Source organism: Carassius auratus, chromosome 12 (assembly GCF_003368295.1).
Source record: "Carassius auratus strain Wakin chromosome 12, ASM336829v1, whole genome shotgun sequence".
Classification (NCBI taxonomy): Eukaryota; Metazoa; Chordata; class Actinopteri; order Cypriniformes; family Cyprinidae; genus Carassius; species Carassius auratus.
The window spans coordinates 17,983,549-18,000,074 of record NC_039254.1 but is presented as its reverse complement, the minus strand read 5'-3'; the positions used below and the strand labels follow the sequence as shown (position 1 = coordinate 18,000,074).

Here is a 16,526-nt window from a genome sequence, read left to right as displayed (position 1 = left end):
TATTTATTTGAATATCTTTAGTTTTTTTTTTGTCTTGGAAATTAATATTTTCTGAAACCACTACACACTTACTATTTAAAAGTTCGGGGTTTGTAAGATAATGTTTCTAATGTTTTTTTTAAAGTCACGCCAAGGCTGCATTTATTTGATCGTAAAAACAGTAAAAATTTTAAATATTATTACAATTTAAAAACTTTTTTTTTTTTATTCTGTGAGCATTTGTTACATTGTAATATATTCCTGCGATCACAGCTGTATTTTCGTCATCATTCCTCCAGTCTTCAGTGTCACATGATCTTCAGAAATCATTCTGATTCGCTGCTCAAAAAGAAACATTTCTGATTGTTATCAATGATTTAAACCGTAAAAACCTTGATACATTTTACTTTGATGAACAGTAAGTTCAAAAGAACAGCATGCGTTTGAAATAGAATCATTTGTAACATTATAAATACATCTTTAGAGTCACTTTTGATCTATTTAATGAATAAAAGCATCCCAAAGTTTTGTACAGCAGTGTATTGAATGAAGTAAAACCGAAAGGAGGCGCTTCAGAGAACAGTGTTCAGGCGTTCAGCATGTGCTGTCTGCATGTTGTGGTCATGGTTATATCTGACGGTCGGGTCAGTGGTTTATCGCAGGACTGTGTTGAAGGGCTTTGCACATGTTTGGGACGTGACCCTACCACCCCATAACGGTTAACCTTTGACCTCTAACTGCTGCTGCGCTTGTGTCTGCATATGAGTCTCTGTGTCTGTCTCTCCCCACGTCCCTCAGTTTCAGCAGGCTCTTCAGCTCTTCATCCAGCACCACAGCGAAGAAACCCGATGCGCCGGTTAACATGAAATACAACGCACCCACCTCACACGTCGTCCCTTCGGTGAAGAAGAGGAGCAGCACCCTCGCTCAGCTTCCTGGTGACAAATCCAAAGCCTTTGACTTCCTCAATGAGGAGTGAGTGAGCTTAATATACATCATACTTGAAGTGTGACCCTCATGAGCTTCATAAAACACGGCTGCATTTAGTCTTATTGAATGGATTCAATGTCTGTTGACTTCCTGTGTGCTTGTCCATGTCCTGTAGGGTTGAGGTGGAGAGCGTAGTGTCTCGTAGAGAGCAGAAGAGAGCTCAGTACAGACAGGTGAAGGCTCACGTACAGAAAGAGGACGGCCGGATGCAGGCGTACGGATGGAGTTTACCTCCAAAATACAAGGTACGTCTCCGACGCTGTGTAACAGAGACTTGTACCATGCATGTTATGAGAAAGCAGGGATCACAATGTAAAGTTGCATATTGATATATTACAAAATGTTCCATTTTTTATATCTAATGGGTTGCTAAAAGTATTTTATTTATTGTTATGCTGTGTTCAAAGGTAGCAAATGGTGGACAAGGAGACAAAAACCTGCCAGTGCCCGTCTACCTCCAACCGTTAGATGAGAAAGATGCTTCCATGAAGGTGAGACTGTTCTGCGATCGAGTCCTGAGCTCAGGGAGTGTTGTAGTTTGATGGTGTGTGTGTGTGTGTGTAGCTGTGGTGCGCTGCAGGAGTCAATCTCTCAGGTGGAAAAACACGAGACGGAGGCTCCATCGTGGGAGCGAGTGTGTTTTATAAAGATGTGTCTGGAGGAGCGAGCGGTCCCATCATACCCAAGAAGAAGAGAGGATCACAGAGCAGCCTGGAGCGACTGGAGCAGGAGCTCAAGGTCAGGAGACCCAAAAATCACCTACAAAATGTATATGTCATGATGAAGGAAATGCATGCAAAACCTTTTTTTTTTTTTCATGCACTGGTCAATTCTATAACATGTCTTCCTTCAGACTAGTAGACAAATACATATTTAAGTGTTTATTTTATTGCACTTATTATATTTGCATTTGTAGATTTAAATTCCCATCCATGTCTTTAATGGAAATGTTAGTTTTTTTTCATCTCCACTTTAGCATCACTTACATACACTAAACTTTAAAGTTTTATCAGTATTATATGCATATCTCAAGGGTCTTACAGAGGGGTTTGTTCAGGTATATATCGTTTACCCGAGTCATTTTATTCCTGAAAACGTGATTCTGTTTCTGTCTGTTGACAGTATATTCTGATTTATGGAGCGGTAAAAAGAGAAATCCAAAATTCCATCCGGAATGTCAACAAATTCAAACAAGAATTTTTGAATGTATCCAGTGTTCCGATTTCTGTTCTGGAAATTAACATCAAATATGATGGAAATGTATATGCAAGGGATACACTGAAATTAAAATTCTTGGCCAAAGCTGAACAATATGAAACACTGGGCCAAAGAGAGAATAAATAACAAAACAACAATTTAATAATATTTACTTAACAATTATTATTTTAATTATTTATTATTTTTACTTTCTAGCAGACATTCCAACAAAGCACAATTTAATAAAAAATTAATAAGTTAGTAAAATAATATTTTTGGGCATTTTTGAGGTCCACTTCTTGAATCAGGCATGTATTTTTTATTTTATTTTTTACTGTACAAATAAATGCAGCCTTGCTGAGCAGAAGAGTATTATAAAAAAATATTAGAAAATATTACAGATCCCAGTTTGAGCACCGTGTGAATGTAAAAATAAATTTATTAATAGAGCTATCATAATTGTTAATTATCCTTATTATTGTCTCACTATTTTATTTTACAGAACAACAGTAAAATTATAATATAATTTTTTTTTTTTTTACATTTAATTAGATACCGGTAATACTTAATATGCAAAACTATTTTCATCATGTAAGATAAGCAAATTAGTGCATATTTAATTCATATATTTTTTTCTATGTCTACATATCTGTTCTAGAAATGTATATTCAAATATATTTATAAAAAAAAAAAATGCAAATATGCCAATAAAAAAATAATAATCAAAGAACAGAAATCTGACCTTTGTGAAAATAGTCATGTTATGCTTCATTTGCATATTTCAACATTTCAGCAAATGTGAGATTTCTAAAACCTCAGATTTAATCAGAGGGGGGAGTGTGGGGATGTCTGTTCTTTAACATGTGAACTCCTGTGGTGTCTTGCTGTAATTCTTTAATGTTGTGTTACTGTGTGTGTGATCAGGAGCAGGAGAAGGAGCTGCGGCATCACGATGAGCTCTCCAGCCTGGTGTGGATCTGCACCACCACACACTCCACCTCTAAAGTCATAGTCATCGACGCCAACCAGCCCGGAAACATCCTGGAGAACTTCTTTGTCTGCAACTCTCACGTGCTGTGCATCACCAGCGTACCTGGTCAGACAATGCACTGAGACCTTAATTATAACCTCTCCACAAATGCTTAAGGTTTGAACCAGTTCTCTGTGTGTTTGTCAGGCGCTCGTGAGACGGATTATCCTGCAGGAGAGGAGCTGAGCGCAGACGGTGAGGCTTCTAAGGTCAGCTGTACGGCTTCAAACAGCTCCACAGGTTTGGATGGAGGTCTGGAAGGCATCACTGTCATGGGCTGCTCTGCAGAAGGATCTGTGGCGATCCCTCAAACCGTCTGCACCAACACCATAGAGTCCTCAGACACTGGTAACACAGCATCTGACACAACCACACTAACAGGCAAAAAATATAATTAATGCATGTTTTATTTACACCATTTCTTTGCAATAGAAACTTTCCTTTTAACATAAAGTAACACTGTTTTATGGCAATAGCAAGAGTTTTGGAAGAATAAGCCAGTCACACACACACACAAAAAGTAGCACTTCACAAAAATTAATTAACAAATAATTCCTTAATGCATAAAAAAAATCATGAACATTTTTACAACAACAAAAAAAAATTGTATGCAGGACGGTGCTAAGTCTTAATAAATATTCAGCCTCTAAAACAACTTGGCTTTTTGACTGGCATTGCAAATCAATTCGGATTCAGTCGATACATTTATTTTTTAAGTTCTTGTTTTTTTTGTCCCATTACACTTAAAATTAGATCAGAATTAATGAGTTAATGTAAACTGAGTTGCAGACTATTTCATGTTGACTTGAAGACCCTTTGCCTTATAAACAAACAGATGAATTTTTAAAATCAAGCCACAATTTAACGGGAAGCCAATGAAGGGATGATAAAACGTGGGAAATGTGATCCCTCTTTTTAGACCCAGTCAAAAGTCTTGCCGCAGCATTTTCAACAGCTTGCAATCATGACAATGAAGATTGAGGAAAACCAGAATAAAAAGTTACAATAATCCAATCGAGTCCATGAATCACAACTTCCATTTCCTTCCTTGAAACTCCTTGAACTTTGAAAAAGATCTCACTAATTTGTTTATCAAAAAATAAAGAGAGTCAGTCACTACAAGAGTCGTACATTAGTTGAAAGTGGACCTAATTGAGCTTTTAAAGTAGGAGGCGAGGACAACCTAATATTAAAACCCAGTTTTATCCTCATTTAACTGCAGGATAGTATTAACAAAACCATTTCTTAATGTCATATTAACATTTCAACAATATATCAAATGAAATAGCAGTATCAAGTCTTACTGGCAGATAAAACTGAGAATCATCCACATAACAATGATATGAGATACTGTACTTTTGAAAAATGTGGGCCAAGGGAAGCATATAAAGGGAAAAAAGTAAAGGGTCCTAGAATTGATCCCTGGGGCACTCCACACAAAACAGGTGAACTTTTGACACAAAATGCAAGAAAACTTCTCAAAATTTTACAGAAAAAGTCCTGTTCTCGAGATACGAGGCAAAGCACTTTATGCTGGGTACACACCAAAAGATTTTTTACATCTTATAAGATTTTCAAAATGTGATAGACCACAAACATGAGGATAAAAAAAACCTAGATTTAACCGTTTTGCTCCTATAATGTGTGGTTTGCCATGATGTGACAAAGACAGCACACCACACACGAACAGAGTTTCAACCAGAGTCTCGACTGTGAACACAGAAAATCTCGCGAAATCTTGCGAGACTTCAGAATAAGCATGATGGATGATATGCAGGAAGAAAATTGAAATGATAGTGTTTGGAATGATTTTTTTACATGACACGTTGTATAAACATTCGTGCTGTTGGCACAAATCAACAAGCTGATCCTCCATCTCTGAGCGTTAGTCTTCGGGGCTCCCCCCACACATCAGGATTTCTTTCAACATTTTTGATAATTACGATTCGCGATCGAGGAGGCTCTGATGTTCTTCTGATCAGGTTCGGACTCTCTTAACACTCCCCACACCAAGGGAAAATCTGCTAAAATAATCTGTAGAATCATCAAGATAATCGGGACATAGCTAGGATTGTCGGAAGGGTCGAAGTTGGCCCAAAATCAGCCCGATTATCTTTTGGTGTGTACCCAGCATTAGTTCCTTTCAAGTTAAGTTCAAGTTTATTTGTATAGTGCTTTTTTACATTACAAAGCAACTTTACAGAAAATTAAGTTTCTACAATATTTAGTAGTAGCTTATCAGTGGTGACTGTCAGTTTGTGCACGTATGACAGGATTTTTCAGAAAAATATATACAAGACGGTCAACCAGACGATGAACAATATTAACAGCAATTATTATATGATGCAGTCACACTTGTAGCAATAGTTAGTTCTGTTTGTTGATTCATGGTTAGCATCATCTGGGGTCCTCTGAGGGGGTCATCATCATCTCTTCTCAGGTGTTCTGGATCCAGACTGGAGCTTGTGTAAATCCTGGATACATCCCGTGGAAAAACAAAGAACAAATAGAGACATCATTAGCATAGCTGCTTTTCCAACAAAGTTAAATTAATTAGTTTAACCCAAGCTAAAGAATAAGAATGCGCATCTGATCAGATGCAACTGCAGTCACAATTTATGAGATGCATTATTCGAATGCTTGGTGAAAGAGATGCATTTTTAATCTAGATTTAAACAGAGAGTGTGTGTCTAAACCCCGAACATTATCAGGAAGGCTGTTCCAGAGTTTGGGAGCCAAATGTGAAAAAGCTCTACATAAAAAACCTTGAAAAATGTGGGCCAAGGAAAGACCATAAAAGGAAAAAAGTAAAGGTCCTAAAATGGATCCTTGGGGCACTCCACACAAAACAGGTGTACTTTTGACACAAAATGCAGGAAAACTTTTCAAAATTTACAGAAAAAGTCCTGTTCTCGAGATACGAGGCAAAGCACTTTAATGCAGTGCCTTGAATACTTACCAGTCGATCAAGAATGTTATGGTCAGAATTTTGAAGCATTACAACTACTAAACTGAAATGATCTTAGTAATGACACTAGAGCTGCTTTACTGCTGAAATTTAAGTTGTTTCATAATTTATGAATTTTACATGAACACTGTTATTTTACTATTTATTAACTCTTTCCCTGCCAATGTTCAGCCACCGCAAGCATTTTTGATCATTTGCAATTATCAAATAAAAAAATTCTGGCCCACATATTTTTTTGTTTCATGAATATCTGAACATGCAATATGTCAAAACAAAGAACACAGACTCTGCCTTAAAAATAAATGTTTTTAGCTTCATGCAGTAAAATTTTAACAAAAAGCGGAGAAAGACCGTAGATGACTTCTATCAACACATCCAAAGCTTGCCCGGTCCTATACCATTTCCTGGATTGACATTTTATTCGGTAACGTTAGACCGTTTTGGTGTATGTGCTGTTTAATTCTTGATGATTTAATTATTTTATATATGCATCTGCTTTCATAGGTGATTGCTTGTTTCTGCTTCATCTTGTAGTTTTTGATACAGACGTTCAGTACACTTTAAGATGCGTAATAGCGCCTCCTACCATACACCAGTGAAAACACAGAAACCTGGGATATTCAGTTTATGTAAAGCTGCCTTGAAATGTTCTGTATTGTATAAAGCACTATAGAAATGAATGTAATGTTTCATCTCTCTGCAGATGAGGTTTTGGCGCAGCGGCAACAGGACGGGGAAACGACAGCAGAAGAAGCTTTGGAGGCCACAGAGAGTAACAGTAACACGCCTGCAGACGAGAGCCAGCCCGGGATCTACACCGAACATGTGTTCACCGACCCGCTCGGCGTGCAGAACAGCAGAGACACACCATCCAGCTACACACAGAGGTGGGACTTCACCCCTCTCCGTCTGTTATTACAGTGAAGCTGTTTTGAGGTGTCTTTTGTAACGTGCTGGCTCTGTAGGGAGTGTGATCTGGTGAAGGATGGCGTCAGCTCGATGCCCGAGGAGCAGGATCTCATGAGAGAGGAAGCCAGTAAGATGAGCAGCGTTCTGTCTACAATGTGGCTCGGGGCTCAGAACGGCTGGTGAGTGTCCGGCAAACCCGCCCTCGGTGTTTCTTCCAATCACATGCAATGTGGAAAACAAACAGGGGAAGATTAATCAAAATAAAACCAAAATTATGATAAAGGTTAGTGCACGAAGACTGCTATTTGTGACCCTGGACCACAGAAGTCTCTGGGGTACATTTGTAGTAGTAGCCAAAAAAATAAAAAAATAAATTGCATGGGTGAAAATTATTGATTTTTCTTTTATGGCAAAAATCATTAGGATATTAAGTAAAAATCATGTTCCACGAATATATTTTGTACATTTATCATGTTTATATATCAAAACTTATTTATTTTTTTTAGCACTATGCATTGCTAAGAACTTCATTTGGACAACTTTAAAGGCGATTTTCTAAGTATTTAGATTTACACACAAACCATACATCATCTGAAAGCTGAACAAATAAGCTTTTCGTTGATGTATAAATCTCAATTTCGAAATATTCACACTTAAGACTGGTTTTGTGCTCCAGGGTCACTTATAAATATATCCATCTGTGTTTTTGTGAGGCATCAGTCTCTGACAGTGAGAATATGAAGCAAATACTAAATATGTCTTAGTAAGATAAATAAATATATGCGCTGCATGTTTCAGAGTGAAGCACAACACTTAATTCTTACACGACAGTATCGTTTGCAGTGCTTCTAACATCTAAAATCAAAATGATTTGTAAAACCCTTTTCCAGTAGTTTACAAACCATTAGAAAGCTAATGCTAACTCACTGATTCAGAATGTACTCTGTTGCAGTGTATACGTGCACTCCTCTGTGGCGCAGTGGAGGAAGTGTCTTCACTCCATCAAGTTAAAGGATTCTGTCCTGGGGATTGTGTAAGGAAACTCTTCTCATCTAGATGCGTAAATAAACTACAGCGCTTCCTTCAGCAGCAGCTGCTCATTACTCTTTCTTTTCTTCTGTGAAGTCATGTGAAAGGACGTGTTCTGGTAGCTTTGGCTGATGGCACGCTTGCAATCTTCCACAGAGGTGTCGGTAAGACTGATTTTTTTTTTTAACTAATGTCGTACCTTAAAGATGTTAATTACAGTACATTCAGCCATACTACAAATACAATGCACGCCAGACCAGAATAAACGCTCTTTTAATGAAGGATATTTGTGTTGCAGATGGCCAGTGGGATTTGACCAACTACCACCTGTTGGATCTGGGCCGTCCGCATCACTCCATCCGCTGCATGACTGTAGTGCATGACAAGGTCTGGTGTGGATACAGGAACAAGATCTATGTGGTGCAACCCAAAGCCATGAAGATCGAGGTATGACTTTTCTGACTTTTTGTGAGGTAACATGCCTCTAACATATCTCTCAGATACACTAGTGTTCAAAAGTGTTTTTTGTTTTATCTATATATTATGTAAAAATTGCGAGTGCTCTGCTTTCCTCCCACAGCCCAAAGACTGTATATATTCACATATATTCACATAGAAAAGTTATTTTAAATTATAATTTAAAATGTTTTTTATTTTTATTAATTGCTGTCTTAATGTATTTTATTTAATAAAAATGAGTATTTAATAACTATTTGTTGTTTTTCTATATTAGCTCAAACTCCAAATTAATTAAATTAAAATGAAAAGTTGAACAGTAGAAATGTAATTTAAAAAATATATATATATAAAAAAAAAGAATCTTACCAACCCATGTTAAGCATAATTATTGCAACATTATATTTTTTAAGATGCTGTTGAATTTTACAGTTTACATTTTTTAAATTACATTTTTTATGTCTAAAAATCTTTTAGTTTCATTTAAATGACGTGAAATGCTGCTTCTCTTTTAAAATCAGATTCCTGCTCATGTCTCCCCCTCACATGTGATAAACTCAGTGTAACTCAACAGCTTATTGGTTTACTGTGCCGTTCCTCATGCACAGAAATCCTTCGACGCTCATCCTCGTAAGGAGAGTCAGGTGAGGCAGCTGGCTTGGGACGGAGATGGCATCTGGGTGTCCATTCGTCTGGACTCCACCCTCAGACTCTTCCACGCACACACATACCAGCACCTGCAGGATGTAGACATCGAGCCGTACGTCAGCAAGATGCTGGGTGAGTGCTGCGTTCTCAAAGCATCCGAGAGCCCTGCGTCCCGTTCAGATGACTGATGCTGTGTGTGTCGCAGGCACCGGTAAGCTGGGCTTCTCTTTCGTGAGGATCACCGCTCTGATGGTCTCCTGCAGCCGTCTGTGGGTGGGAACCGGAAACGGTGTGATCATCTCCATCCCTCTGTCAGAGAGTGCGTCAGCCGTGTGCCTCCAGTCATCAGTGGTGAAGTAGTTCTGTGTCATGAGAGTAACCTCATTTTTAATTCCTACGACAGAAAGTAAAGATGCAGCGACGGCGGGGTCAAATCATCCAGGCGGTGCGATCCGTGTGTACGGTGATGAGAGCGGAGATAAAGTCACGACTGGCACATTTGTGCCCTTCTGCTCCATGGCTCACGCCCAGCTGTGCTTCCACGGACACAGAGACGCCGTCAAGTTCTTCACCGCTGTCCCAGGTACAACAGCTGATCAGGAGTACAGTACTGTTTATCTTTTCCAGCTTTTATTTGTGTGATAAACACCTTAAATAATGGATTGTATACTAAAAAATACATTTGAGGTAACGAACTCCTATTACAATAGAGAGGAATAATTAAAAAGCTAGATGGTGTTAGATGACAGATGATATTTCAGTAACTAAAAAGCATGTTTAATAAATGGAAATTATGAAATGTTCAGTTGAAATTTTTTTTACTAACAGCGTGTCAATGCAAACTGCCTTTTGGCGTTAAAATAGTACTGTAAGGATTTACTAAAGATGCACAGTGAAGAATTAGCGCTGAAAACACATCGACCTGACCTTATTTAATATGCATTTGTAGGAGTTTCCCTTTCAGATGCTAAATTTATGGGAGGAGAGTATTTTAAAAATTAACCACGCAACGTGATTGCAAACATTTGTGCTCGTCAAATGAAGTATTTGCACCATTATTTAACACCCAAAAAGCATGTCTTAAAGCAGCTGGTTAAATTACATTTACATATATGCATTTAGCAGACGCTTTTATCTAAAGCAACTTGCAGTGCATTCAGGCTAGCATGTGTTTCCTGGGAATTGAGCCCACAACCTTTTGCGCTGCTAACACAATGCTCTACCACTGAGCTACAGGAACTGCAATTTGCATTGTCAGTAAATCACACACAGACTTTTCCCTCCCATCAGTGCTTTTATGGAATAGTGCTCTAACGCTAATTTAGTAAAAGTAAAAAAAAAAAAAATTCTCAGTTTTTTTTATTTATTTATTGGATTCTGTTTTAAATTTAGAATTTAATGTTTAGTAATAAAAACTGTCTAACTAATAGAATTCATAAAATTGTAACAATAATAATAAATATAAAAACTAAATGAAAGAATAAAAATGCAGTTCAAAATAATGAATAAAGTGAGGAAAAAGTAATCAAAAAAATGTTTTTCTTTATCCTCATGGATGCATTTATAAAAAAAAAAAATAATAATAATAATAATTCGAAACTAGGAATCCTGACCGCCATGAAACGCCCATGGTGTTTTTTCCCTTTTGCAGGGCAGGTGATTCCATCAGCGGGGTCAGGGCTCGAGGCGGCCGCTGACAAGTCCTCCGACCCGTCCTCGCCGGAGCTGGGGAAGTCTGTACTGATCGTGAGCGGAGGAGAGGGTTACATCGACTTCAGGATGGGTGAGTGAGACGCCTCCCGGTGCTGCCGTCCCGTCTGAAACACCTGAGCACTCACACACTCCTCTCTTCCAATCACAGGAGATGAAGGAGGAGACACAGAAAACATGGAGCCCACTCTGAACCTGCAGCCCTTCCTGGCCAAAGCCGAGCGCAGTCACCTGATCGTGTGGCAGGTCATGACCGGCGAGGAGTGACGCGCTCTCTCTACACCTCTTCTTCACCCCTTCTGCTTTATTTAAGACCTTTCTTATAGAAATTCTATCATGCAAATCACGATTATCGACGAAGAATGAAGTATTCATACTGTTTGTGCTTTCACTAAGTTTTCCCGAAGACCTTCGCGCGCGCCGTCTTTGGAAATACAGCGGTTCCTTCACGCAGTGATTTTGGGACAGATGCACGGTGCAGCTCTCTAGAAGAGCATTTAGGTTTGTTTTCGCTGAAGAAGCGCTTTCTCAATCCTTAAATCATCCAGAAACTCTTGAGTGCAAATGCAATATTTTCATATGAATGTCGCACGGTTACCAAAGGATAGAGAAATTGATTTAATAGCCTCTTTGATGGACTCAAAACTGTTTTATCACTCCCCCCGTCAACGTTTTGCTAATCCGCCGCCTTTTTTAACACTAGAGCGGTTTTCACTGAAAGTAGTGCGTAGATAAATGTGCAGAGACGAATGCTTATTTTTATGAGACTTTTGTACAGGTCTTTTAGACTGCAGGCGTGTTGTGCTTGCGTTCGTGCTGAGCTGCTTCGTCTGCAGGACGGCGGAAACAACTTCCTGTCGCAAACTAGCCACTGCAGTATTTATTCCTATGAACGAGCCTTTGCAGTTCAGAATGTAACTTTGTACATTGAATATAAATATATTCGAAATCAGATATGTATATGAAATGTAGACTGCCTGGATTTGAGTTTTTTTTTGATGATGTAAATCAGGTTGATTGATTTGATTGGTTGATTGTGGGCAGATCAATCTTAATAACAGACTACAGAAATGTACTTTCACTGAGCTATGCACTATTTTTAAAGAACAGCGGGGTTTGTGTGTGTGTGTTGTGTTTAGATGAGTGTGTTATGCCAGCATTTTGTGGACAGGAGGAGTTCACAGTCCCATAATCCTCCATGTTTAGGCACTTCCTGTCTGTAAGAATGGAGCGGACATCAGCGCCCCTTCAATATTTTCATCTCCTCTAAGCTCATCTTTAGCCTTATACTTTTTATTAATCTATTAAACTGACATTTTTGGGGAACTTGGTGTGTTTTTTTTTGTTTTGTTTTTTCAAATGATTAAATGCACAAAGTCTGTCTCTTACTGAGAAGTAAATAAATAAGTAAAATAAAGCAAAGTTTTTATTAAAAAAGTTTGTTCGTTGAAATGTGTTTATGTGCTTTAAAAATGTTAGCAGTAATTACTCTACATTCTAACATTGTACATTTTTAATTCTTGCTCCAGAAATGAAGCCAAAGCAGTTTTGGATCCCTCAGTTTAATGAATGATTCAAATTGTTTGTTCATCAAGTGTAACAATGTAACGTTGAAAAAAATCAACACTGTTTTAAAACCTCCTGGTTGTCAAACTATGATTGGTGGATCATATTGATAGTGAATCTGACTCTTATCCACCTTATTTTAAACATTAACCATATAAAATAGCACCTTACACTGCTTGAAATTGCAAACTGCTTTTTTTTTATCATGTTATTTGAATATATTATTGTAGTCATACACTGGTTTGTAGATTAAAGCGTTTTACCGTTAACTGCACTTTGTTATTTTTCTAGTTATTTACCTGCAGCAGCTAATGAAGCAGAAGTCTCACAGAAACAGCTTACTTCAGTGAGGTGAATGCATGCACTGATCACACTGACAGCTATTGAGTAAAAGTCATTCATGGCTCAGAAAACTGACATAATTCTGAAAAAGGTTTTTTTTTTTTGTTACAGTGTAGTTGTACATTCAAGTATTGAGGAATATTAATTATGCATAACATGCATTTAGGATGAGGGTTTGGTTGTGGGTAAGTGCATGTGCATGTAATTATGCGTCATTTATTATTACTATAGTAAGTGTATGTAACGTGTAACAAGGACACTATAATAAGAAAGTGTTGCTAAAACACTAGCATTATGTTTGCAGGCGCCTCTTGGTGTTGATGTGTTGTTATATGATGCAATGCACATGCAGATGTTTCCAAGTGTGACTTAAGGCAAGACCGCAGAGGTGTATACAGTAAAAATGATTTACAAAACTACGTATGTTATGAAATGCTGTTTAAATGAGATGTTATATAATTTAATATGCACTCATTTGCATATGAAGAGTTTATTTCCAGAAACAGATTTGCACAGATAGTTTTATGTTAAAATATTTTTATTTTATTTTTTTATCATGATTTCCAGTTAATAACAATCCAACTGTATTTGGGTTGGTTTGATTAAATAGTAATAACTAAAAAATACAGCTAACACAATAAAAACGTAACACAATAAAAAATGATTTATGAAAATGAATAATAACCAAGTTATCTTCATATATTTCCAGAACAGAAATCTAAATTTTGTGTAAAACTAGATTTTTTTTTCTTTTTAATCATATATTGATTCAGAAGATTATGGAAGTCCATTTATGCCATTGAATATTTTTTTATCTCCCTTTTTTTTTTTTTTTTTTTCGTGCTAAACTTACAATTGCAAGATATAAAGTCAGATTTGCAAGATAAATTCTGACTTTTTTTCTTGCAATTACGAGTTTATGTAAGTTTATATCACGCAATTCTGAGATCAAAGTCAGAATTGTTAGATAAAAAGTCGCAATTACCTTTTTTAATTTCTTATTAGGTGGCAGAAACTGACTTTAATAGAAAATACAGTCAACGGACAGAAATAAATAAATAAAAAATTATATATATATATATATATATATATATATATATATATATATATATATATATATATATATATATATATATATATATATATATATATCATGTTTCAGAAATAAAATATGATAAATGAATAAACCCTTCAGAATATAGACAGTGATAAAACTGTGAAGTTTAGTGTATGATATTGCTGCTGAAGTGGAGAATCAAATTCCCCATTCAAAGATATTAATTAATGTTGAAATCTCCAGATGCAATTAGATAAAGTGCAATAAAATAAACCCTTAAAAGGGTGTTTTGAATGCTTGCTTTCCACTAGTCTTAAAGAAGGCCTTGCCTTGGATGTCCAAATCCATTTGAGTGTGTAAGAGTCTGATGGTGTAGATCTGTCCACAGGAGGGCATCATCTACCGCTTCTGTTCTGCCTTTGAAATGACATTCAGTGAGGAAGGAGCTGCTCCTCCCCTGTCTGTGATTGGCTGCCGCTGGTACACACAGTACATGATCTGACACAACACACTGTTGAACTTCTGATTCAGCACTCAGGCATCCCAAAACTGATCTGAACCATGAGTCCTATTGAGCTGCCTCACTCGTGTCTGTCTCCCAGCAGGAATCAGTGCTCCAGCAGCCCTCCGTCTCTTACATAACCCGTCCAGTATCCAGGGAGGTTTCCCAGGGCTTCGGGAGCATGCCTGGACGCTCCTTGTGAGGTGTGAAGACCTCTTTATATTTGGACAGTCTGGAGATGTCGTTCTCTTTATAGAGCTGCACATCTATCACATTAAGAAATGTAATTTCATTCCCTTGCGCCAAACAAATAAGCTCCCAGATTTGGGTGTCTTCGAGCTTTGGCAGGTTTCTATTGGATCAAGTTTTCATCATTTGGGGCTGTGAATGAGCCTGGTGATATTTGCATTATTAGGATTTAGATGTTACATAATGCAGCTTGTCTGTAAAGACTTTCCCGCTGGTGTTTTACTTTTCCACCGGCTTCATTTGCAGTTAGTGGATAGAATCGAAGATCACTGTGTAATTGGCCATGAGAGATCAAGTTTAATTACTCTTGTTGAGCAGGCGTTACATCTTTGCATGTTTATGGTAAACGCTTTTATTTCTGTTTTACTATATATTATATTTAAAGAAAAGGTTTCTCCAAATTTTTATTATTATTATTATTCAATATACTGTATAGAAGAGAAAATTCAGAGAGTATAGCATATCACATCAAAGGGCAAGACTTTAATAGCTTATTTTTATTTATTTTTTCATGCTAACAATCCATTTTTCCAGTGCAGGGAATGAAATGAATGCATACGATGCAGTTTTTGAACGGCACTCCATACGATAACAAAGCAGAATGCAAATTCATTTTCATTTCCTTTGGCTCTTTATAAATATTTATGCTATCAAATCTCTTATCAGGATACTGCAGACAGCAGCGAATTCTGTTTTGGATCGCATGTGTTGTTCAGAGATTAATTTTGTGTTTGTTAGCAGCAGTGGAGACTGAGGGACGATGCTAAGGCTAACATCAGGCCTCTTTTATCACAGACTGGATGTGATCTACAGGATCTGATGAGCCTCTGTGGAGTTTGTATACTCTTTCTGGTAATGTGATGTGAGTTCTTCTCATGCTGGATCAAAGGGGAAAGTGTGTGGTCCGGCCATTCGCTCGCATTCAACCCCTTCGAAGCATTTGTGCTCAAATAAAGAGGAGCCCAAATTAGACTCCAGCAGGAACAGGTGTGAGACGGAGAGAGAATACATTCATTTACACCTGTCTCAGACTGTCAAATATACACCTTCCCTTCTACATTCATATCAACTGTAATCTAAATCAAAAAGTCCCAAGTGTTCACTATTCCAGTAAAAAGTTTGGAATAATTACGATTTTATAAATATTTTTGAAATAAGTGTTTTGCTCGCATTTATTTGACCAAGAATGCAGTAAAAAAAAAAAAAAAAAAAAAAATATATATATATATATATATATATAAAACAGATTTAAAAAGCTGTTTTTATTGGCACTTTTGAACAATTTAATGGCTAATTACTTGGTTTCTTTTTTCTTTTTGTTTTATCTTACCAAATATTTTGAATTGTAACATATCATAGTTTCCATAAACATAATTAGAAATGTGTCAGCATATTTTCATGATTTCTGAAGATCATGTGACACTGAAGACTGGAGTAATGATACTGAAAATACAGCTGCAGATCACATGAATAAATTAATTTTTAACAGATTCTCACATAGAAAATAGCTATTTTAAATTGTAATAATATGTCATAATTTTTACTGTATTTTTGAACAAATAAATGCAGCCATGGTGAGCAAAACAAACTTATTTGTAAAAATTAACATTGTATCCAAACTTTTGTGTATGCAATGCAATTACCCAATGCTGGGCGAGCACTCGGTGGATCAAAACATGCTTGCATTTGTGTCTTCTGACAGTGTTAGCTTTTAAAGTTCATCTCCCGTAGGGTGTTTATGGACACTGCTAGACTGCAAATGAAATGTGCTGTAGTGTGGCTTCATCATTTATCTGGTGAGCTGAGCGAGTGATGAAATGTTGGGATTTGTGGAAGCCGCCATCTTGGCTCTGTGCCAGTGACAGCAGCGCTCCAGTGAACATGATAGGAGAGC

The 16,526-nt window shown here is 37.1% G+C and overlaps 1 protein-coding gene across 8 annotated transcripts in view; it reads left to right on the top strand.

Moving 5' to 3' along the window:
* The window catches only part of spag9b (sperm associated antigen 9b), a 51,492-nt gene extending 39,250 nt beyond the window's left edge, over positions 1–12,242 (top strand). For all 8 annotated transcript variants that reach the window (XM_026277401.1, XM_026277398.1, XM_026277397.1 and 5 more), the window contains 16 exons: positions 778–954; positions 1,085–1,214; positions 1,377–1,460; positions 1,534–1,707; positions 3,091–3,262; positions 3,344–3,544; positions 6,868–7,051; positions 7,130–7,252; positions 8,026–8,106; positions 8,199–8,266; positions 8,401–8,549; positions 9,167–9,338; positions 9,412–9,525; positions 9,610–9,789; positions 10,858–10,989; positions 11,068–12,242. In XM_026277401.1, coding sequence (XP_026133186.1) covers positions 778–954; positions 1,085–1,214; positions 1,377–1,460; positions 1,534–1,707; positions 3,091–3,262; positions 3,344–3,544; positions 6,868–7,051; positions 7,130–7,252; positions 8,026–8,106; positions 8,199–8,266; positions 8,401–8,549; positions 9,167–9,338; positions 9,412–9,525; positions 9,610–9,789; positions 10,858–10,989; positions 11,068–11,183 — 2,257 coding nt within the window. In that variant the 3' untranslated portion in view covers positions 11,184–12,242. The remainder of the gene's footprint in view (positions 1–777; positions 955–1,084; positions 1,215–1,376; positions 1,461–1,533; positions 1,708–3,090; positions 3,263–3,343; positions 3,545–6,867; positions 7,052–7,129; positions 7,253–8,025; positions 8,107–8,198; positions 8,267–8,400; positions 8,550–9,166; positions 9,339–9,411; positions 9,526–9,609; positions 9,790–10,857; positions 10,990–11,067) is intronic.
* The last annotated feature ends 4,284 nt before the right edge of the window (positions 12,243–16,526 follow it).